This window comes from Centropristis striata, chromosome 4 (assembly GCF_030273125.1).
Source record: "Centropristis striata isolate RG_2023a ecotype Rhode Island chromosome 4, C.striata_1.0, whole genome shotgun sequence".
Lineage (NCBI taxonomy): Eukaryota > Metazoa > Chordata > Actinopteri > Perciformes > Serranidae > Centropristis > Centropristis striata.
In genome coordinates this window covers 37,682,178-37,698,848 of record NC_081520.1, presented here as the reverse complement: position 1 = coordinate 37,698,848, position 16,671 = coordinate 37,682,178, and the positions used below count along the sequence as shown (strand labels likewise).

Here is a 16,671-nt window from a genome sequence, read left to right as displayed (position 1 = left end):
GGATATGGTGAAACGCACGGTGTACAAATTAACACAGTTTGAATTAAAGGACAGCAGTAATGGTCTTTGCACAGATGTGTTTGAAATAAGGCATGTGTTTGTGGAGGTGAAAGACTCACAAGGACTCAGGATGGTGAAGTCAGACAGCCACAGACGTCACTGGGCAACGCAGCCTGGTTTGGCGCAGTGGCAGTGCTTGTAATCCACATACGTGTCATGGTGACATTTACAGTTTACGTTAATTACCGGCCATTTGTAAGACGTCTCAGAGATGATGTGTGTGTTCTGAGGCCAAATTGTGTGGGTTGATGAAGTTGCTTCATCACTGTAAGTGCTTACAACATAACAGAACAGAGCACATTCTCTTCTTTAGTATGATTTAATTGTCCTCTATAAAAATGAAAAAATGACCACCCATATCAACAATGACTACAGTGATTCTGCCCTGGTCACTCCTCCAAAAGCAAAGATGTCAGAGAATGAGGCAACCTAAAACCCTTTAGCTGTTTGTCTGTAGGAGCTCTGACAGTCGTGCACTTGGGGTCATTTGGCAGGGAGGGAGGGAGGCTGAGGCTTTGGGACCTCTCATTGATAGTGTCAATGACTCCATGGAAAAGGAAAGCGAAAACAATAAAAGGCTTGCCGCCAAAGTCGGCTGGCTCACACCAGCCAGAGGGGGAGAGTTTGTGTGTAGTGGTGTGACTGTGTGAATGCTTAATTAGTCCAACATGCGACCAGTCTAGTTTCTCACAGCTCGGTGCCCGTGACTGACAGCACAGAGAACCTGGAAGTGACAAGGAGCAGGGGAGGTCACAGGAGAAGGAGGGGGAGAGGAAGCTAGGGGAGCTTGAGTGTGTCCACTTGTCTCACGCGATCTGGAATCACTACGGCACCTCGCATCATTCTGCCTGATCCAGCTTGTCCTGCGTCACCCCATAAGAATGCAATCTATCCACCAACTTGGAAGTGAAACAGTGTGATAATTTGATACTGATAAAAATCTGGTGTCATGACGGTGAAGGACATAATGATGGGCTTTGCTTTCAAAGTGAAAATTTATATGGGACCACAGCCGAAGAAGAGAATCTTCTTGTCAGTCACAGTAAAACCCTGATTCTCTGGGGACCTCCAGAAAGCCTTTGAAGATGGAGGTTTTCATGAAGATTTTCCATCACGTTTTGGAAAATTGCATCATTTGCACTAGCATAATTCATAATACAACTTCTTGCAGCCACCCTTTACTCTTTGGCTATTTGTGGTTTGATGGTTTGTGCAGCAAATCCAGTGTTTAGCTGAAGGCTCAAAATGTATAATTCTTCTGTGACCCTCCCGTCATTTTTCACCCAGACACTGGTTTTCAACACAGACAAAGTATTAAAGAGACATGTGAGTTTTAATCATGTCCCCTGGCTGTTCAGTGAGCAAACATTTGTTCTTTAAACCATTCGCCTGATTAAATATGAGCTAAAACAGAGAATACGGGTGAGAAACAAGACCCAAAAATTTCCTGGACATTCCAGAGCTCCAGCTCCGAAGTCTGCTTTCCGCAGGTCTGCCGTCAGTTACAGTGGATCCCTGCCATGGAATTCTTTGCTCTCTTAAATTAAACCCTTCACCAGGCCCAGCTGGTTCACAAAGTAGAGGGAAGGGGAGAGGGGGGAGGAATAGAGGAGGCGATGGAAAGGAGAGAGAAATCCATCTTTCACTTCTCACGTTTGGCTTCCTCTGGTCGCTGCTATTAACACCTCACGTCTGGTCGGCGCAACCCTTCAGACACGGTTTGGAGAGGAAAGAGTGAGGGAAAAGTGGAAAGGATGGTGAAACGAAGAGAACAAGAGTAAGAGAAAGAGAGCCGAAGACAATGTTTTGATTAATGTCTTTTGTATTCCTCTGGTTTTAGAAGCAGAGGATTACCTTACCTAACCCCAACGGAGCATGAGCAAGACGTTTCAGTTTTGAGATTGAAACCAGATATTTCTGTTCACACTGGCTCACATCCATCACTTGTACTGGACCTGAGTTTGAGAACATGATTGGTGACTGAAAGAACTGGCCATGCTGTCTGGCCAGTTTTACTCCAGTGTCAGTCTTCAGTTGAAATACCAACACGCTTGACATGGTTCAGCAGGAGGTAGTGAACATGGCAGCCTGTCCCTCGTCACATTTTCATTCCTCTGAAAACAAGACTCCTTCTTTGTTGGAGGAGGTCTAGACATGCATTTACTTGTGTGTTCTCGCTGAGATCATTCTTAAACCACAAATGAATCACAACTGTTGCTCAATTATTCACTGCCACAACATCCCAAATTTCACCTCAACAACCTGCAGGTGCACTTGTCCCTGCACAGCTGTGAAAGGATGTGGTCTTTTCTGAATGGAAACTGGCTAGTAAACCATGTGTCTGTTACACTTTTTTTGTAGAAATCTAAATGGAGGAAACTATGATGCATTACAGTACTGCATCACTTACCTTCCAATTTCCTTGGCCCCCAGTCCTCCCTCCTGTGTAGTATTGGGTTTCTGTCCCCTCCATCTTGCATTCTGAGTCTCGACCTTTTGTAGGGTTCCTTTGTCCAAGGTTGGGATTTAAAGTGTTCTCTCTGGCTTCTTATTATGCCTTGAGGGTCACAGTGAAAATAAGCCACTACATTAGTGTACCGAAATCCTTCAGCTTGTCAGCAATCAACTGTGTACTGGGAGTAGCACCAAGGAAAAGTGATGATTTGAAATCGGGGTCATGGTGCAGACTTTGCATGTGTGTGGTGCATGACAACAAACAACATTGGTGTAGACTTCCAATAATGTGTGAGCTAAGACAGGCCTATTTGTATGAGCTGACGCGCTGTAATAATAGTAGTCCAACAAAAGCATGCTTGTTCGAGCTGACAGGATAGCGTAAATATGGCTAAACAGAGACCTTTTGTACAAAAACTCTACCCTCCTTCCCCCAAATATATAATCAGTGGACGGATGCCAAGCCAACAATGATCCAGTTTTGTTAGCGCGACTTTGACCCTGAAAATATACAACCTCCAGGGTAGTGTTTCTTACTTGAGAGCGTTTGATTTTCCCAGTGTCCAGTGATGTCAGAACTACATACTGTAAAGTTTTTTTTTCTTTTTCTTTCTTGTCTAAACCTTGCGTCTGCCCAAGGCCTGCACTCATGGTCACACACACACACACACACACACACACACCTCCTCTGACTGCTGCGTGTCTGCATCTTGTCTCTTGATCTCAAATCAGAGAGTTGAGCTCAACGTGGCAGGTGCTGGTCGACCCTGAGCATGGCTGCCAGAGCCAGGTTGGGTCATGCACATGCGAGTACAGGTGGGCCAGATGATGGATGAAATAGCTAATCAGCTCCTTTTTCTTGGTGTTTCTTCTCCACTGACACGCAAAATCTCTGTTGCACAGACTGTGCTGTGTATTTCCAACACTCACAATGACAAACATACACCTCGGGCCAATGAGACAGTTTGTAATCTAGAGGCTAGAGCAGACTGTCCAGTTTTAAAGAAACATTTCAAGCCAGACGGAGTTATCTCAAGACTTTTAGGCTTCCGCAGTGTTCCATCTATCTTTTAACTATCTCGTTTTTTGTCAATTTCTTGTCATTTCCTTAACATTTCTATTGTATACGGGGCTCACTGATACAAATGAGAGAGATTTCTTGTGTCAACACAAGAGACACTGGAAAAGGGAAAAGCAGTCTGATTTATATAAAAATTGATTACTGTTGTTATTACTTTGAGGTGTGTCTGGGGAAGGTTGAGCAATCGAGGAGCATTGAGCCGAGAGCTTTGAAGAAGATTGATTATTGCGAGGACGCTTAGCTTAGCGTCTGGGCTCGCATTGCATGCTCAGTCTGTTTTCCAAGCCCTTGGCAAGGCTAGTGCCCACATTTGTTTTGACTAGGTCATGAAACTCCACACTTCCAACTTTCTCTCCGTCTCCCCCAGCACATTCCTCCCCCTCGTCAGTATCATTACCTGCACCCTGCAGATTGCTGGACTCACCCTCCCGTCTGATCTGCGCCCACCCCCCCTCGCCCCGTGTTCAGCTAGTTTCCCATGCGTAACTGCTCTCACCCCAGAGTTCTTGGCTAACAAGTATTGATGAAAACAAGTTCCCTGGAGGACCGGCTTGCTGGCAGCGTTCAGTTTTCTTCTTGTTTCAAAAACAGTCATTACTCCAACATGTTTATCTCTGATTGGGGAACTTGTTCATCTCATACAACTCAGAGAAATGCAATTCTGAGAATCCTGTGCCCTGCATTATTCTAAAACATGGAGGCCCATATGTTAGCCTCAGAAAGTTGGAATATATCGCTTTGACAGATATCTGGAGGAAGTCAAAGTAATAATCTTGAATATTTTCATCTAGATAAACGTCTGTTAAGTCACTTTTCATCTTTTGCTGAATGAGGTAACATGATGCTTTGCAGTGTTTACAAATTGGGTGTCTGGGAAAAAATCAAAGCAGCGCAAAGTTAGTCAATGTTTTTCCTTGGTTGGTTCATCAGAGCAGGTAAGGGAAGCTAACCAACAGACTCGCCCTTCAACTCACTTGTGGGTGAAGTGGCTTACTCTTTAGTCCTGCATGTAATCGATTACTAATGCCGAACACACGAAGAGTGATGACTGCAGACAATGAAACTTTAAAAACAAGTGAAAGTGAGATCCAAAATACACCTGCAGTTACTGGCATAGTTGCGGCTGAAGAGATGAAACAGATCTGCAGATTGTAACTTGACGTTCAACATAATTGATCTAGATTTTGAATAATAATATCCATCCTTCACTGACTTTTTCCATTAAACTTGATATCTAGTTGGTTTTTTTAATGTTTTTGAATGTCTGGCAAAGTCAGACAACTTTAGTTAGGCTATTTTAGGGGGAGATCAAACATAATTAACTGTAATATTCTTTAAATGTTATTGGTTTTACAGTGGTTTCCACTTTTCAATTTGGGTCACCTTGTACTTTTAAGGACCTTGTACTTTTTAAGAGTCTCTTTCAGTCACTGAGCAGGTGATGAGCCTTTGTCCTTTCCCTATTTTTCCATTTCTCTATCTTCTTCTTACATATTTTGTTTTTGTCCACAAGCAGAAACGCCACCTGGGATTGACTTTACTCATGCGTCATGTTATGCCAAAAGCTTTTGCCGCCCATAGATTAGTTTGTGGCTTTTGGTCCTGGAAAGATCAGACTGCTCCCTCCAGTGTTTAGAATACAGCATAACCAGATGGTCAACCAGTTTTGATGTTTTGTCTATCATGTTTCTTAGTCAGTGGGGGTCAACTCTTTCCCCAGTGCCCAAGGTGAAGTCCTTGGCTCTAGAAGCATAAATGTTTTCAATCAAACTTAATTAAGCACACATGATATTGTGTCATATTCCGTGTTTTATTTTTCTAAATGTAGCATGTAGTACTTGCAGGTCCTGGAAAATGTCTTGATGAAAGACTGATTGATGGGTTACTTTTATAGAAGGATAATTATGGCTGAATTAATCACTAGCAACTCATCACAGCCACAGTGATGAAAGATCTGCTTCTTTTCCTTCCCTCCCCTTGCCCTCATCTACTATTTCTCTCTCTCTACTCAACTGCCTGTTTATCATTTTCTTTCTAGGTTATGGCAATCTAGGAGGTGGTGGCTTGGGAGCCGGAGGCTATGGAGGTGGTGAGTACTTGTAGTCTGAAACTGGAATTACTGTGTTGTTGACAACCTGGTCTCACAGAAATCCGTGAAATAGCCACGGATTTCGCTTAACTCAAAATCCGTGGAATAGCCACGGAATTGCTCAAATTTCCGTGAAACTGACACGGATTTCGCTACAATGCAAGTTGATGACAGTCATATCCCGTGGCTATTGGTTTGTTCCAAGTCACGTGACTTTCAAGGTCCCAGCGGTCAGAACAAAAAACATGGCGGACAGTTCTCTCATTTTTAGTGAAAAATCAATATTTTGACTTAGTTTCTGCATAAAAATGGATTTTGATCACATTTTTAGTGAGAAATATATGTTTTATTTTCTAAATATTCACTCAGTGAATGTACATAATCACTTCGTGGTGAAGATCTCGCCAGAAAAATATGACGTGTCAGTTTCACGGAAATTTGAGCAATTCCGTGGCTATTCCACGGATTTTGAGTTAAGCGAAATCCGTGGCTATTTCACGGATTTCTGTGAGACCATGTTGGTTGTTGAGCACAACTGTTATATTCTCTCTATAACAATAGTTAAACCACATATACATTTGCCCCTTTGTTTCATTTAGGTGGTTATGGTGGATATGGTGGAGGCACCGGGGGCTTTTTCCCAGGAGGAATTGGACAGAAGGCAGCCAAAAGAGGTACAGCTGAACTGAATTGTAACATAATTTTCTTTTAAAGGAAGGGATTGCATCATGAATGTAATGATTGCTTTAGATTTATTGGTTGACATTTGAGATTTAAACCTATAATGGCTTTTATCTCCCAAAGACCCCCAGAACAAATTAAGTTCAGTGTCCTGTTCATCTGAACCGGGACCAATGTCCCTGAAAGCATCAGCCACTTTATGACTGCTGGAGTGGACACCAGCTGCTTCATTTTTGGGGGAATAATACAACAACACACTGTGGCCACACAAAAAACATCCAACTACTCATTATGTAATATAGACAATACAATAAGAAAGCTCAGTCCCATTACAATTAACAGCGATGTAGCAAATACATATCTGGAAAGAAAGAAGAGTAATAAAAAAGAAAATTACAATAATCTCAATTTCCATTTCGAGAGAAAATGCTATGTTATTTTGGAAGGAAAAAAATACGGTAACGCTTTATATTAAGGTCCTTGTAATAACCATTAATTAACAAGTAATAAGGCATTGTTCTCACTTTAGATCCCTTTAGCTGCAGAAGGCATAGTTAACTGTTAACAAGTGCATCGTTAACTTATAATAGATGAGCAATAAAGTATATTTTAATATCAATAAGCAAACAAAAGATCAATAAAGGCATGGCAAAGACATAATGGGTGGGTTATGGGTGTTTGTAATGCTATTATGAAGAATTATAAAAATACTCATGAGGCTTTTATTAATGTTTTATTAATGTCTTATTATAAATCTCTTATAGCCTGCTATTAGCTGTATTATAATGCCATTATTAACACTTATATAAGCTTATAAAAACACAGTAATGTTAATAAGCATCTTGTAAGGACTTACAAGGGCCTTATTACTTGTTAATTAATGGTTATTACAAGGACCTTAATATAAAGCGTTACTAAAAATACTAATTATAAGTAAATGAAAGTCCTTCCTTATAACTAAAAAAACAGTTAGCAAGTTTTCCTCATTGCCATCTATCATCCCTTTTAATACAGTAGTTGTGAGTCTTTTACCAGCATATTTAAATAAGGGTGCCCAGATCTTTAAAAAAAAAAAAAAACCACCCATCTTATATTTTAAGTCTGTGTGTTAGGTATTCAACTGGTAGTAAGTCAAATATCACTTTGTGACAACCCCAAATTGTTGGTGGTGCATTATCAATCTATCTGAACATTATATTCTTTCGAGCAGTAAATGTGAGAATACTGAACAGCCTTCTTTGACGGGACCCTTAAATATGAGGACTGGGCTTGCTGCTTCACTTTTTAAAAAATGGTAAGGTGTAGCTTGAACTGATCATATCATTTGTAACGTGTCAAAAACTAAAATTTTGAAGATATCGGTTACATGTATGAGACACTTAAAGACGATTTATTTCTCATAATCTTTAGTCTTTTGACTATGGATGCTTCCTTTGGAAACAACAAGCAAAGACATCACTTTTTCCTTGAATCAAGCATTTTTTCAAAAGCTGTTGATGTCAGTGCGGGAGGCTCAGTGACTGTGATGGAAACTGGGGGTCATCAAACATGATGATGTAATATTGTTTGTTGGAACAAGACACAGATCCTTTTCCACTTGCTTGTTTTGAGTTGTTTGTTTTGATGGCAGCTGTGATATTATGTGGCTCTCCAATCTGTCTTAACCTTTTAGTAAAAATGCCTCAAATTCTAGGTGCCAGACTTTGGTTCTCATATTTCTTTTTTCCATTGTTTTGGCTTGTGGTTGAATATCCCTGTGGACCATTTATTTTTTAGAACCAGACAGCAGCATTATCTCTTCCTTATGTGAAGCATCCTTTGGTGTGGTTTATTGAAAACCCTAGTGCTTGAGGCTTCCAGTTGAGGCAGAAGTTATCAATCTGTAGGTATCATCTGCAGTAGCTGTTAAACTATTGCTTTCACTGTTGTTCCACTCCTAAAAGGACATCTCAGTAAGCCTGTTTGAATTGGCCTGATATTATAGCAATCTATAATTCAAGGGTACTTAACACTATCAAAAATGTTTGTAGAAATTACAGTAAAACGCTGTCAAATTGCATCAGAGATAGGTCGTAAAATTGAACATTGTACATCACTGTAGTAGATACTTTTAATTACTGTAAATCAAAGAATAGCATAAAACTTTAAATTCTACTGTCATAAACTGTAGAAAACACACAGTTGTAATGTAAAAATAAACAATTTTCATGTAAAATGAATGGAGAAATACCATGATGACACGATTATCCGGAAAGTAATGGGATTATTCAGTATAAATTACAGTTTTTTTGCTGATGTTTACATTTACATAGGCTCACTGTATTTCTTATGCTGAAGTTCTGCTAACCACAGCTGCCGGTATTTTACCGTAAATTAAACAGATTGTTTTTACAGTGTAGCTTGTCAATAGAGGTGATGCTCGATTAAGAGATGAAGCTCTTTTTCAATGAGAACACAACACTAAAATATGCATCAGTCTTGGCAATCATGCTATGGTGGTCATCTGGCCGCCCGGCTGGTTTAAGAGGTAGTTTTAGCTCTGTTCATGCTTTGTTCAAGCATTGTTTCACATTAAAATCAGTTGCAAATCTGCACAAAAGATACCTTGAGGGTTATTCCCTGAATCTCTTATATTGACGAATACCGCTGAACCTCTGGTTGTTATAATCACAGGTACAGGAGGCTCTCTGCTACCACATGGAGGTAAGCTGATTCTTGGCCTGTTGACAGACTACTGTACAAACTTGAACTGTGCTGTGTGAACTCTGATAGATCTGCATGCTGGCATGTTACGAGAAAGCCAAAATGAATGTTTCGCATTAATGGTAACTCAGCATGAAAAACAGTGTTTGGCAAACACGTGTACATTTTTACAGTGTACCTGCAAACCTTGGTCTGTTTGAACTCGAGCAGAGCCCAGCGTGACCTTCAAGTCTTTGCCGTGTGTGTGCACATGATTTGCTGGAAATTAGGCAGCCTGATTAAGCATGGACTCTGGAGGGCCCAATCATGGTCAGGCCTGTACTATGGCAAAGAGCCTACTCTTAAGTATTGGTTGGCAATGATAAAACTGTAGTCACTAGGAATCAGTCTGTATTCCTTTCATGACACTCAAAATAACAATTAATTCCCCAGAAAGCACACAGATAAAACAAAACATATCTGTGCCAAACTTTTCCTCACCGGGTCTCCGAGGCCACATATTTACAGGCAGTGCGCAATGTCTGTCCAGCAAACCATGGGGAATTTAAGATTTAAAAAAATGTAAGAAATAGTTAAAACAAACAAACCAGTGTGTTTTATCCTGCTGCCAAGCTCCCTTACAAGTGAAGCTGACAGCTCATTTCCTGCACGAGGGAATAGCCAAAGAAATGAGGCATTTGATGAGGCAAGGCAAATGCCATGCATGCTCACTGCTTCTCCTGATTAGATTAAAACTCAGCCATGTTGTATTTGATCAGAGGGTGATGACAGACTCCCAGAGTTCCCTGCTGAGGAGGTCAAGTCTGGCATCAGCCACACACGCTCATTGCTCCTTTTCAGCGTCACGGGCCCCTCTAGTGGTCATTGGGATGTACAATTGTAAAATAAAGTCAAAGTAAGCTTTATTGTCAATTCTTCACATGTATCAGACTACAAAGGAATCAAAATTACGTTTCTAACTAACCCACAGTGAAGACAAAACAAGACATTTCTAACAATAAGTGCACAAAAATAGAGACGAACCTATCCTAACACTAAAGTAGACAACAAATAAAGTGCACAGTAGATGAAAACATTTAAAAATGAACAATAAGAGAATAAGAGTTCACAGTGTAAATGTAAGAAGTAGCAGCAAAGTTATGTATAAGTTAGAAGTTGTTGTCGTGCAAGAAAGTCAATATTAGCAGCAGAAGTTTTCTACTCATGTTTAATATTCATGTTGGAAGGGTTTAATACTCATGTTGGAAGGATTCAATGTCCACAAATGTGTTAATGACTATAACCTAAAAGCTGAAATTCTATATTTATACTCTAGATTTATGTCTGTGTACTTTGTACTTCAACAGGGACTGGAACTGTGCTTGGAGCAGGAGGAGTTCCTGGTGGGGCAGGAACTGGAGCTGCAGTGCCCGCTGGAGGCAAGACACACAGATTTTCTCACTTTTTATTTACTTTTGCAATATTTATGTCTGTGGTTTTTGCCTCCTAAGGACTTGCAACACTGTTCCAATTCCTTTTTCTTTTTTTTTAAATTCTTTAATGTTTTAGGAATTGTACAACATTTCATACTCCCAAATGGCTCTTCGTCAGGTACAGTGGAACTGATTTATCTGACCAAGAGTCACTTTGGGCTCCGAACAGTACTTTTCCCAATAAAGAATAAATTTATATTTTTAAAAGAGAACAGTGTTGAAAGTCCCCAGGAGGCAGGAATCATAGTTACAGTTGTTTGGACTTAGCACCTGACAAGAAAGCTGTGTCTATATTTTTCATACTGTTTAGTTGTTTGATGTGCCAAGTACCATTCAATCTGTCTTTTTTTCAGTCCCTGTTATTCCTCAGACGGGCCTTCCAGGAGGGGGTGCTGCTGCAGCTGCTGCAGCTGCAAAGAAAGCTGCTAAAGTGCCAGGTTTTGTAGACTCAACAATTAACTCAAAAAGCTGAAGGCAGACAGGATGCAGCTCACTAAGATGGAGAGCCGCATCAAATCAATTTTTTCCATTGCATGCAACAGATGTTAAGACTACTAGGATTTTTTTTCTTTTTTATACGTTCCAATTTTATTTTGATTGCCAGTTTTTTATATTGGCTCTCTGCAAGAAAATGAATGAATAAATAAATGACATAATATATTCTTAAGGATTACATTAATTCAATTTTTCGGTGGTGAACATTCATTTTTCTAGGCAACAAAAAATATTTTTAAACTATTTTTGGTGTATATTTAATTTTTCTTTTTCAAACTTCCAAACCTGCAGTGAAAACACCCTTGTCCCACACAATGTGTTAAAAGTCTAAAACTAACAATACCAACTGTTAACATAGGTGCAAAAATGTACAATTATAATCATTTTTGTTTTAAAATATATTTTTTTAGACTCAAAAACATATGTAATAAACAGCTGCTACATGATAAAAACAAACAAACAAGTGAAGCAAAATGCCAGCAGCACCCACTTGGCTTTGCTGCATCCTGTCTGTTTCTTTTAATGTGGTAGTATTTTGTCATAAACAGATATATAATTTTCCTGTTTAACGTTGTTATAAATGCTTATGCTGCTCATGCATGCCAGCTCCCGCTCACATTTCGTCACACTGTTAAAATCATCGCCTAAGTCATTTTTTATCAAAATTGTCTTTTTGCCTAAATCATCTCCTCATGACGCCGGCCACCTATGATAAAATCGCCTACATCCTCAGTTGATCAGATCATGTGATTTTACCCCTTTAAGATAATGGCCTATGTCAAATGTGTGACTTAAGCAGATTTATTATGCCTAAATCAAAATAAAATGTGACTTAGGCAATTTTTTGAACATGCCTTTGTGACTTAAGCAAGATATGGTAACACTTTATTTTGAAGGTGTCTACATAAGAGTGGCATGAGCGTGTTATAAACATGACATGGGACGTGTCATGAACATTAATGACACTTTGAAGTAACATTAATGCTCATGATACTTGTCATGTCATGTTTCTGACAGGCTTGTGTGACTCTTATGTAGACACCTTCAAAATAAAGTGTTACCATATCTTGCTTAAGTCACAAAGGCATGTTCAAAAATTCATTTATTTCTCTTAAGTTACATAATTTACACACAGTGTTATTACTATGCCAATAGTCATCCTTTGTTACATCCTTTTTGAGGGAAATGATCAATAAATGTCATATGTTACACTTTTGGTGAAGTTTTTTGTGTTTCCTGCAAAACTTGAAAAAATGAGTTAGGCGATTATTTTAACAGGGTGATGATTTCTGAATGTGGATGTAGAAGTTCAGTACTATTCTCTCATTGGTTGTGGCAGGTGTGGGTGTGCCTGGACTTTACCAAGGTGGACTAGTGCCAGGGCAAGGTTTGTCTCTTTCACAGATTAATCTTAGGCACTATTTGCCAAGTGATTCATCATGTAAATGGTCAAAGCACTGTACAGAGGTTTAACATGGATTATTTATTCTCCTTCAGGGTTTGGCGGGCGTGGAGTGCTGCCTGGAGTGGCCACAGGCACCGACCTGAATCCCAAATCAAGTAAGGTTCAGTTTTTCAGAGTCATGAGAGTTGGGTGATTGGGAATTCCTTTCATCGTCATTGTATGTCACTTTTATATACATTTTTGAAAAAATAATTGGTAACGCTTTATAATAAGGTCCTTAATAACCATTAATTAACAAGTAATAAGGCATTGTTCTCGCTTTAGATCCGGTAGTTGCAAAAAGCATAATTAACTTATAGTTAACTTATAATAGATGAGCAATAAAGTATATTTTAATATCAATAAGCAAACAAATTAAGACAAGGCATGGCAAAGGCATAATGGGTGGGTCATGGGTGTTTGTAATGCCATTATTAACACTTATATAGGCTTATAAACACACAATAATGTTAATAAGCATCAAGGGCCTTATTACTTGTTAATTAATGGTTATTACAAGGACCTTAATATAAAGCGTTACCAAATAATTAAAAAAAACATGGGGAACCTAGCAGTTCTAGCAGTTGGCTTTAGAAAAAGAACAAAGATTTGTTATTAAACACATGGAAATAAATGTATGTTAAAAGTAGCTGTAGTTTTCAGCGAACATTGTATACACAAATGAAATTGGCATGCAGCTCGGTCTATTTTGTTTCAAGGCCACTGTTTATTTCATTGCTGAAACTCATACTCAATACTCAAATGATCCTCTTTTATCTGTGGATCTGAATGCATTATGTGATTTCTCTTATGCAGTTGGAGGAGGAGGACAAGGAGGTCAAGGACCAGGTAACTTTATTTATAATTATTGCTGTATGACTAACATCTATATTTATATTTGTAGTATTACTGTTATGACTTGATTATAATAGATTTCTTCTGTCACAGGTGCCCGTGGGTATGGTGGGCCGATGCAGCCAGGAGTGTTTCACGGATACCCCCTCAAATCACCCAAACTGCAAGGTGTGCCCCAAATCAGTACAGGTTGTTTGGAGGTTTTTGTTTGCACCACAGATTTGCTGTCTTTATTGCTCAATACAGGTTTATTCATGGATCGGTTGTGCATAGTAAGCCTCATATCAACTTGGAACTTGTAACTTTACACACAAAATCCTTTGCACCAAAATATCATAGTCCAAGAAATGAGTCCACATCGCCATTTTGTGATCTCAAAAACATATATCTGGTTGTGGTAAAACCCTCAAAATGTGATATAACATCAATCAAACTGTGTTTTAAGCAGGACATTTTGAAACGTCCATTGGTATATACTTTGGGGACTGGAGTTCTTAGTCACTGAATCCTTAAAAATGGCTTTCTGTCTTTTAGGGTGCAAGGTGACAAAATTCCAAGGGGCAGCTGGAATATCATTCTGAACTTTTTTTGCATCTCAAATATGATGTTGATGATATATTTATGTATAAACTTTGTTACGGCTCTTTTTTCTCCAGTATACAGACAGTCTTACTCGGCTTATGGCCTGATAGCCAACGGGCACTTCTATGGGTACCGCCCTAAGGTTCTCTATGGTGGGTTTATCCCTGGTTGATTCTAGGAGAGAAATCTGTCTATGGGGCCCCAGAAAGGTTTTTTCTGATTGCCCCAAAAGCAGAGCATTGCTTTCATTGCCTGCTTTGTGGAGACTCATTGCTGTGGGGACATCATACTCCTGCAGTTGATGAGACAATCCCAAATGCTGCTGCTAAACTTTGCTGCAATAAATTAAGCTTACCAACCTGCCAATGTCCCCCAAGCTGCTGTAAAATCCCATTAATGAAAAGATGGCAGATTTAAAAAACTGAATTTACTTTTAAAATATCTAGTCAAGGGTTCTTTGCAGGAAAGTGTCTTGTATTGCCTTGGAGAATTAAAATGTAGTGAATTGTGATTTTATTTTCTTACTCTATCTCACTTCATCAATGTCTTCACATGATCACAGCTGTGTGATCACTGAAATGGTGGTTCTGCCTTTAGGTTTTTTAAGGTTATATATGTTTTTTAATGTTAACCCTTTATCAGGCAAAGAACTATATTTGGCAACTTCAGGTAATATTTAGAGAAAAAAGTTGCAAATTTGCTAGATTAAAGTGGCAAATCTACAAGAAAAAAAGTCGCGGATTTATGAGAAAAGTGTGCCCTAAAAGAGTGCCCTATTAAGGGTTAAAGTGGTGAATCTGGTAGAAAAAAGTTGCTTTTTTCCCACTTTTTTCTTGTAAATCTGCGACTTTTTTCGCGCAGATTTGCCACTTTAAATCTCTTAAATCTGTGGCTTTTTTTCTTGTAGATTTGCCACTTTAATCTAGTTAATTTGCAACTTTTTTCTCGAAATATTACCTGAAGTTACCAAATATAGTTATTTGCCTTATAAAGGGTTAATTAGATGGTTAAGAGGAGAAAATGATGGTAAAAATGGAAAGAGAGTGGGGCAAACTTTTTGACCATAGTCTACAGCCATACTCAAACCAGAGGTTTCATAAATTCTAACCCCTTAACAGTTTCCATTTTAGTGGGGTAGGGGTGGGCAACAGGGGGTCTTTAGGGGGACATAGCAGGTCAATAGTAGATACCAGCTTTTAGATGGTATACATCATCTGAAAGCATGGAAGCTGAAAATGTATTTGAGATGCAATTCAGCACTGTGTGCTTGGTCTAGTCATAAATCATCAAATCAACTAACACATCAGTTAACTAACTAAGTGATTTAAGTGTATACGGGTTTAGATAAGAGCATTATGGTATAAGTATATGATGTCATAAAATAATATGGGCTCTCTTTGAGAGGGATTCTAAACATCACACTGCATTTAAATGTTTGAGCAAAATCCAGATTGTTTTTTTATTTGAGAAATTCTATTTCAGCACTATGTTGCATATGACCATGTGTGTATTTCTCTTCAGGTGGCTATGGAGCAAAACCTGGAGGTGGCAAACTACCTTTTGGTAAAAACACTTTTCCCCCCCTTTTTTTTAAAAGGCAAATATTTAGTTTAACTGTGGCATCAGTTCAATGATTGTGGTGTGTCCCATTACAATGTGTCAGGATATGGCTATGGTAATGGTGGAGCTGGACTTCCAGGAGGACTAGGTGGCGCTGGGTCAAAGCCTGGATATCCTGTTGGTACAGGTGTGTACTTTTCTAACTGTACACTTAATTTATATGGAGTAGAAAGGTAGAAAAGCCCAGAGAATACTTAATGTATTTTTTTTCTTTCTGCAGGAGTGGGGCCGGGGGGCATCTCACCTGCACAGGCTAAAGCTGCCAAATATGGTAGTTTGCTTCATTCATTACCTAGACAGTGTTTTTTCTATTGATAAACATGATACAAGTTGTGAAATATCAGTACAGACTATTTTTGTACCTTACTAAAGTGTCTGTTGTCTGCTTCAGGTGTTGGTGGCGTTGGCGGCGTTGGTGGTGTTGGCGGCGTTGGCGGCGTTGGCGGCATTGGCGGTGTTGGCGGCGTTGGAGGACTGTATCCAGGGCAGGTGCCAGGAGGTATAGTATCTAGCAAAAGACAGAAAAACAAAACAAAGTCTATAGCCATGATAGCAGCTGAAAATGAGTTTGGTTAGTTTAAGTTGTCAATCTTTTTGCTTATGTAGTTTTAAGGAGATAATGATGGTAAAAATGGGACGAGAGTGGTCACACATTTGACCACAGTCTGCAGCCATTCTAAAACTAGAGGTTTTGTTCACAACAGATAGTGTATGAACGAATGATACTGCTTTACTATTTTCTGTAGACTTTGCTATGGTGCAGGCCAACCATGATCAAGTAAACACATGAATGATTACATTAGAAACTTTCTAGATACATAATACAAAAATGTTAATACCAAACACACTGAAAAGCACAATTCTGCTTTAGCAATCAAATATTTTGCTTAAATCCATAGTAGTACTTGACTCATTAACTTTTTCAAAGCTTAAATGTATTTTTTTCTTTCTGCAGGACTGGGACCTGGGGGTATCTCACCTGCTCAGGCTAAAGCTGCCAAATATGGTAGCCTCCCACATTTATTACCTGTACCATATGTTTCTATCAAGAAAAGCATGATGCAAGTTGTGTAACATCAGTACAGAATATATTTGTATCTAACTAAAGTCTCTAATCTCTGCTGCAGGTGTTGGC

The 16,671-nt window shown here is 39.2% G+C and overlaps 1 protein-coding gene across 1 annotated transcript in view; it reads left to right on the top strand.

The window, feature by feature from the left end:
- Nucleotides 1-16,610, top strand: part of LOC131970739 (elastin-like) — a 48,433-nt gene extending 31,823 nt beyond the window's left edge. The window contains exons 6-18 of the mRNA XM_059332159.1: nucleotides 5,634-5,684; nucleotides 6,284-6,358; nucleotides 10,415-10,486; nucleotides 10,894-10,977; nucleotides 12,375-12,422; nucleotides 12,533-12,595; nucleotides 13,296-13,328; nucleotides 13,428-13,502; nucleotides 15,438-15,479; nucleotides 15,580-15,663; nucleotides 15,757-15,807; nucleotides 15,928-16,035; nucleotides 16,492-16,610. Of these exons, the coding sequence (XP_059188142.1) occupies nucleotides 5,634-5,684; nucleotides 6,284-6,358; nucleotides 10,415-10,486; nucleotides 10,894-10,977; nucleotides 12,375-12,422; nucleotides 12,533-12,595; nucleotides 13,296-13,328; nucleotides 13,428-13,502; nucleotides 15,438-15,479; nucleotides 15,580-15,663; nucleotides 15,757-15,807; nucleotides 15,928-16,035; nucleotides 16,492-16,610 (905 nt within the window). The remainder of the gene's footprint in view (nucleotides 1-5,633; nucleotides 5,685-6,283; nucleotides 6,359-10,414; nucleotides 10,487-10,893; nucleotides 10,978-12,374; nucleotides 12,423-12,532; nucleotides 12,596-13,295; nucleotides 13,329-13,427; nucleotides 13,503-15,437; nucleotides 15,480-15,579; nucleotides 15,664-15,756; nucleotides 15,808-15,927; nucleotides 16,036-16,491) is intronic.
- The last annotated feature ends 61 nt before the right edge of the window (nucleotides 16,611-16,671 follow it).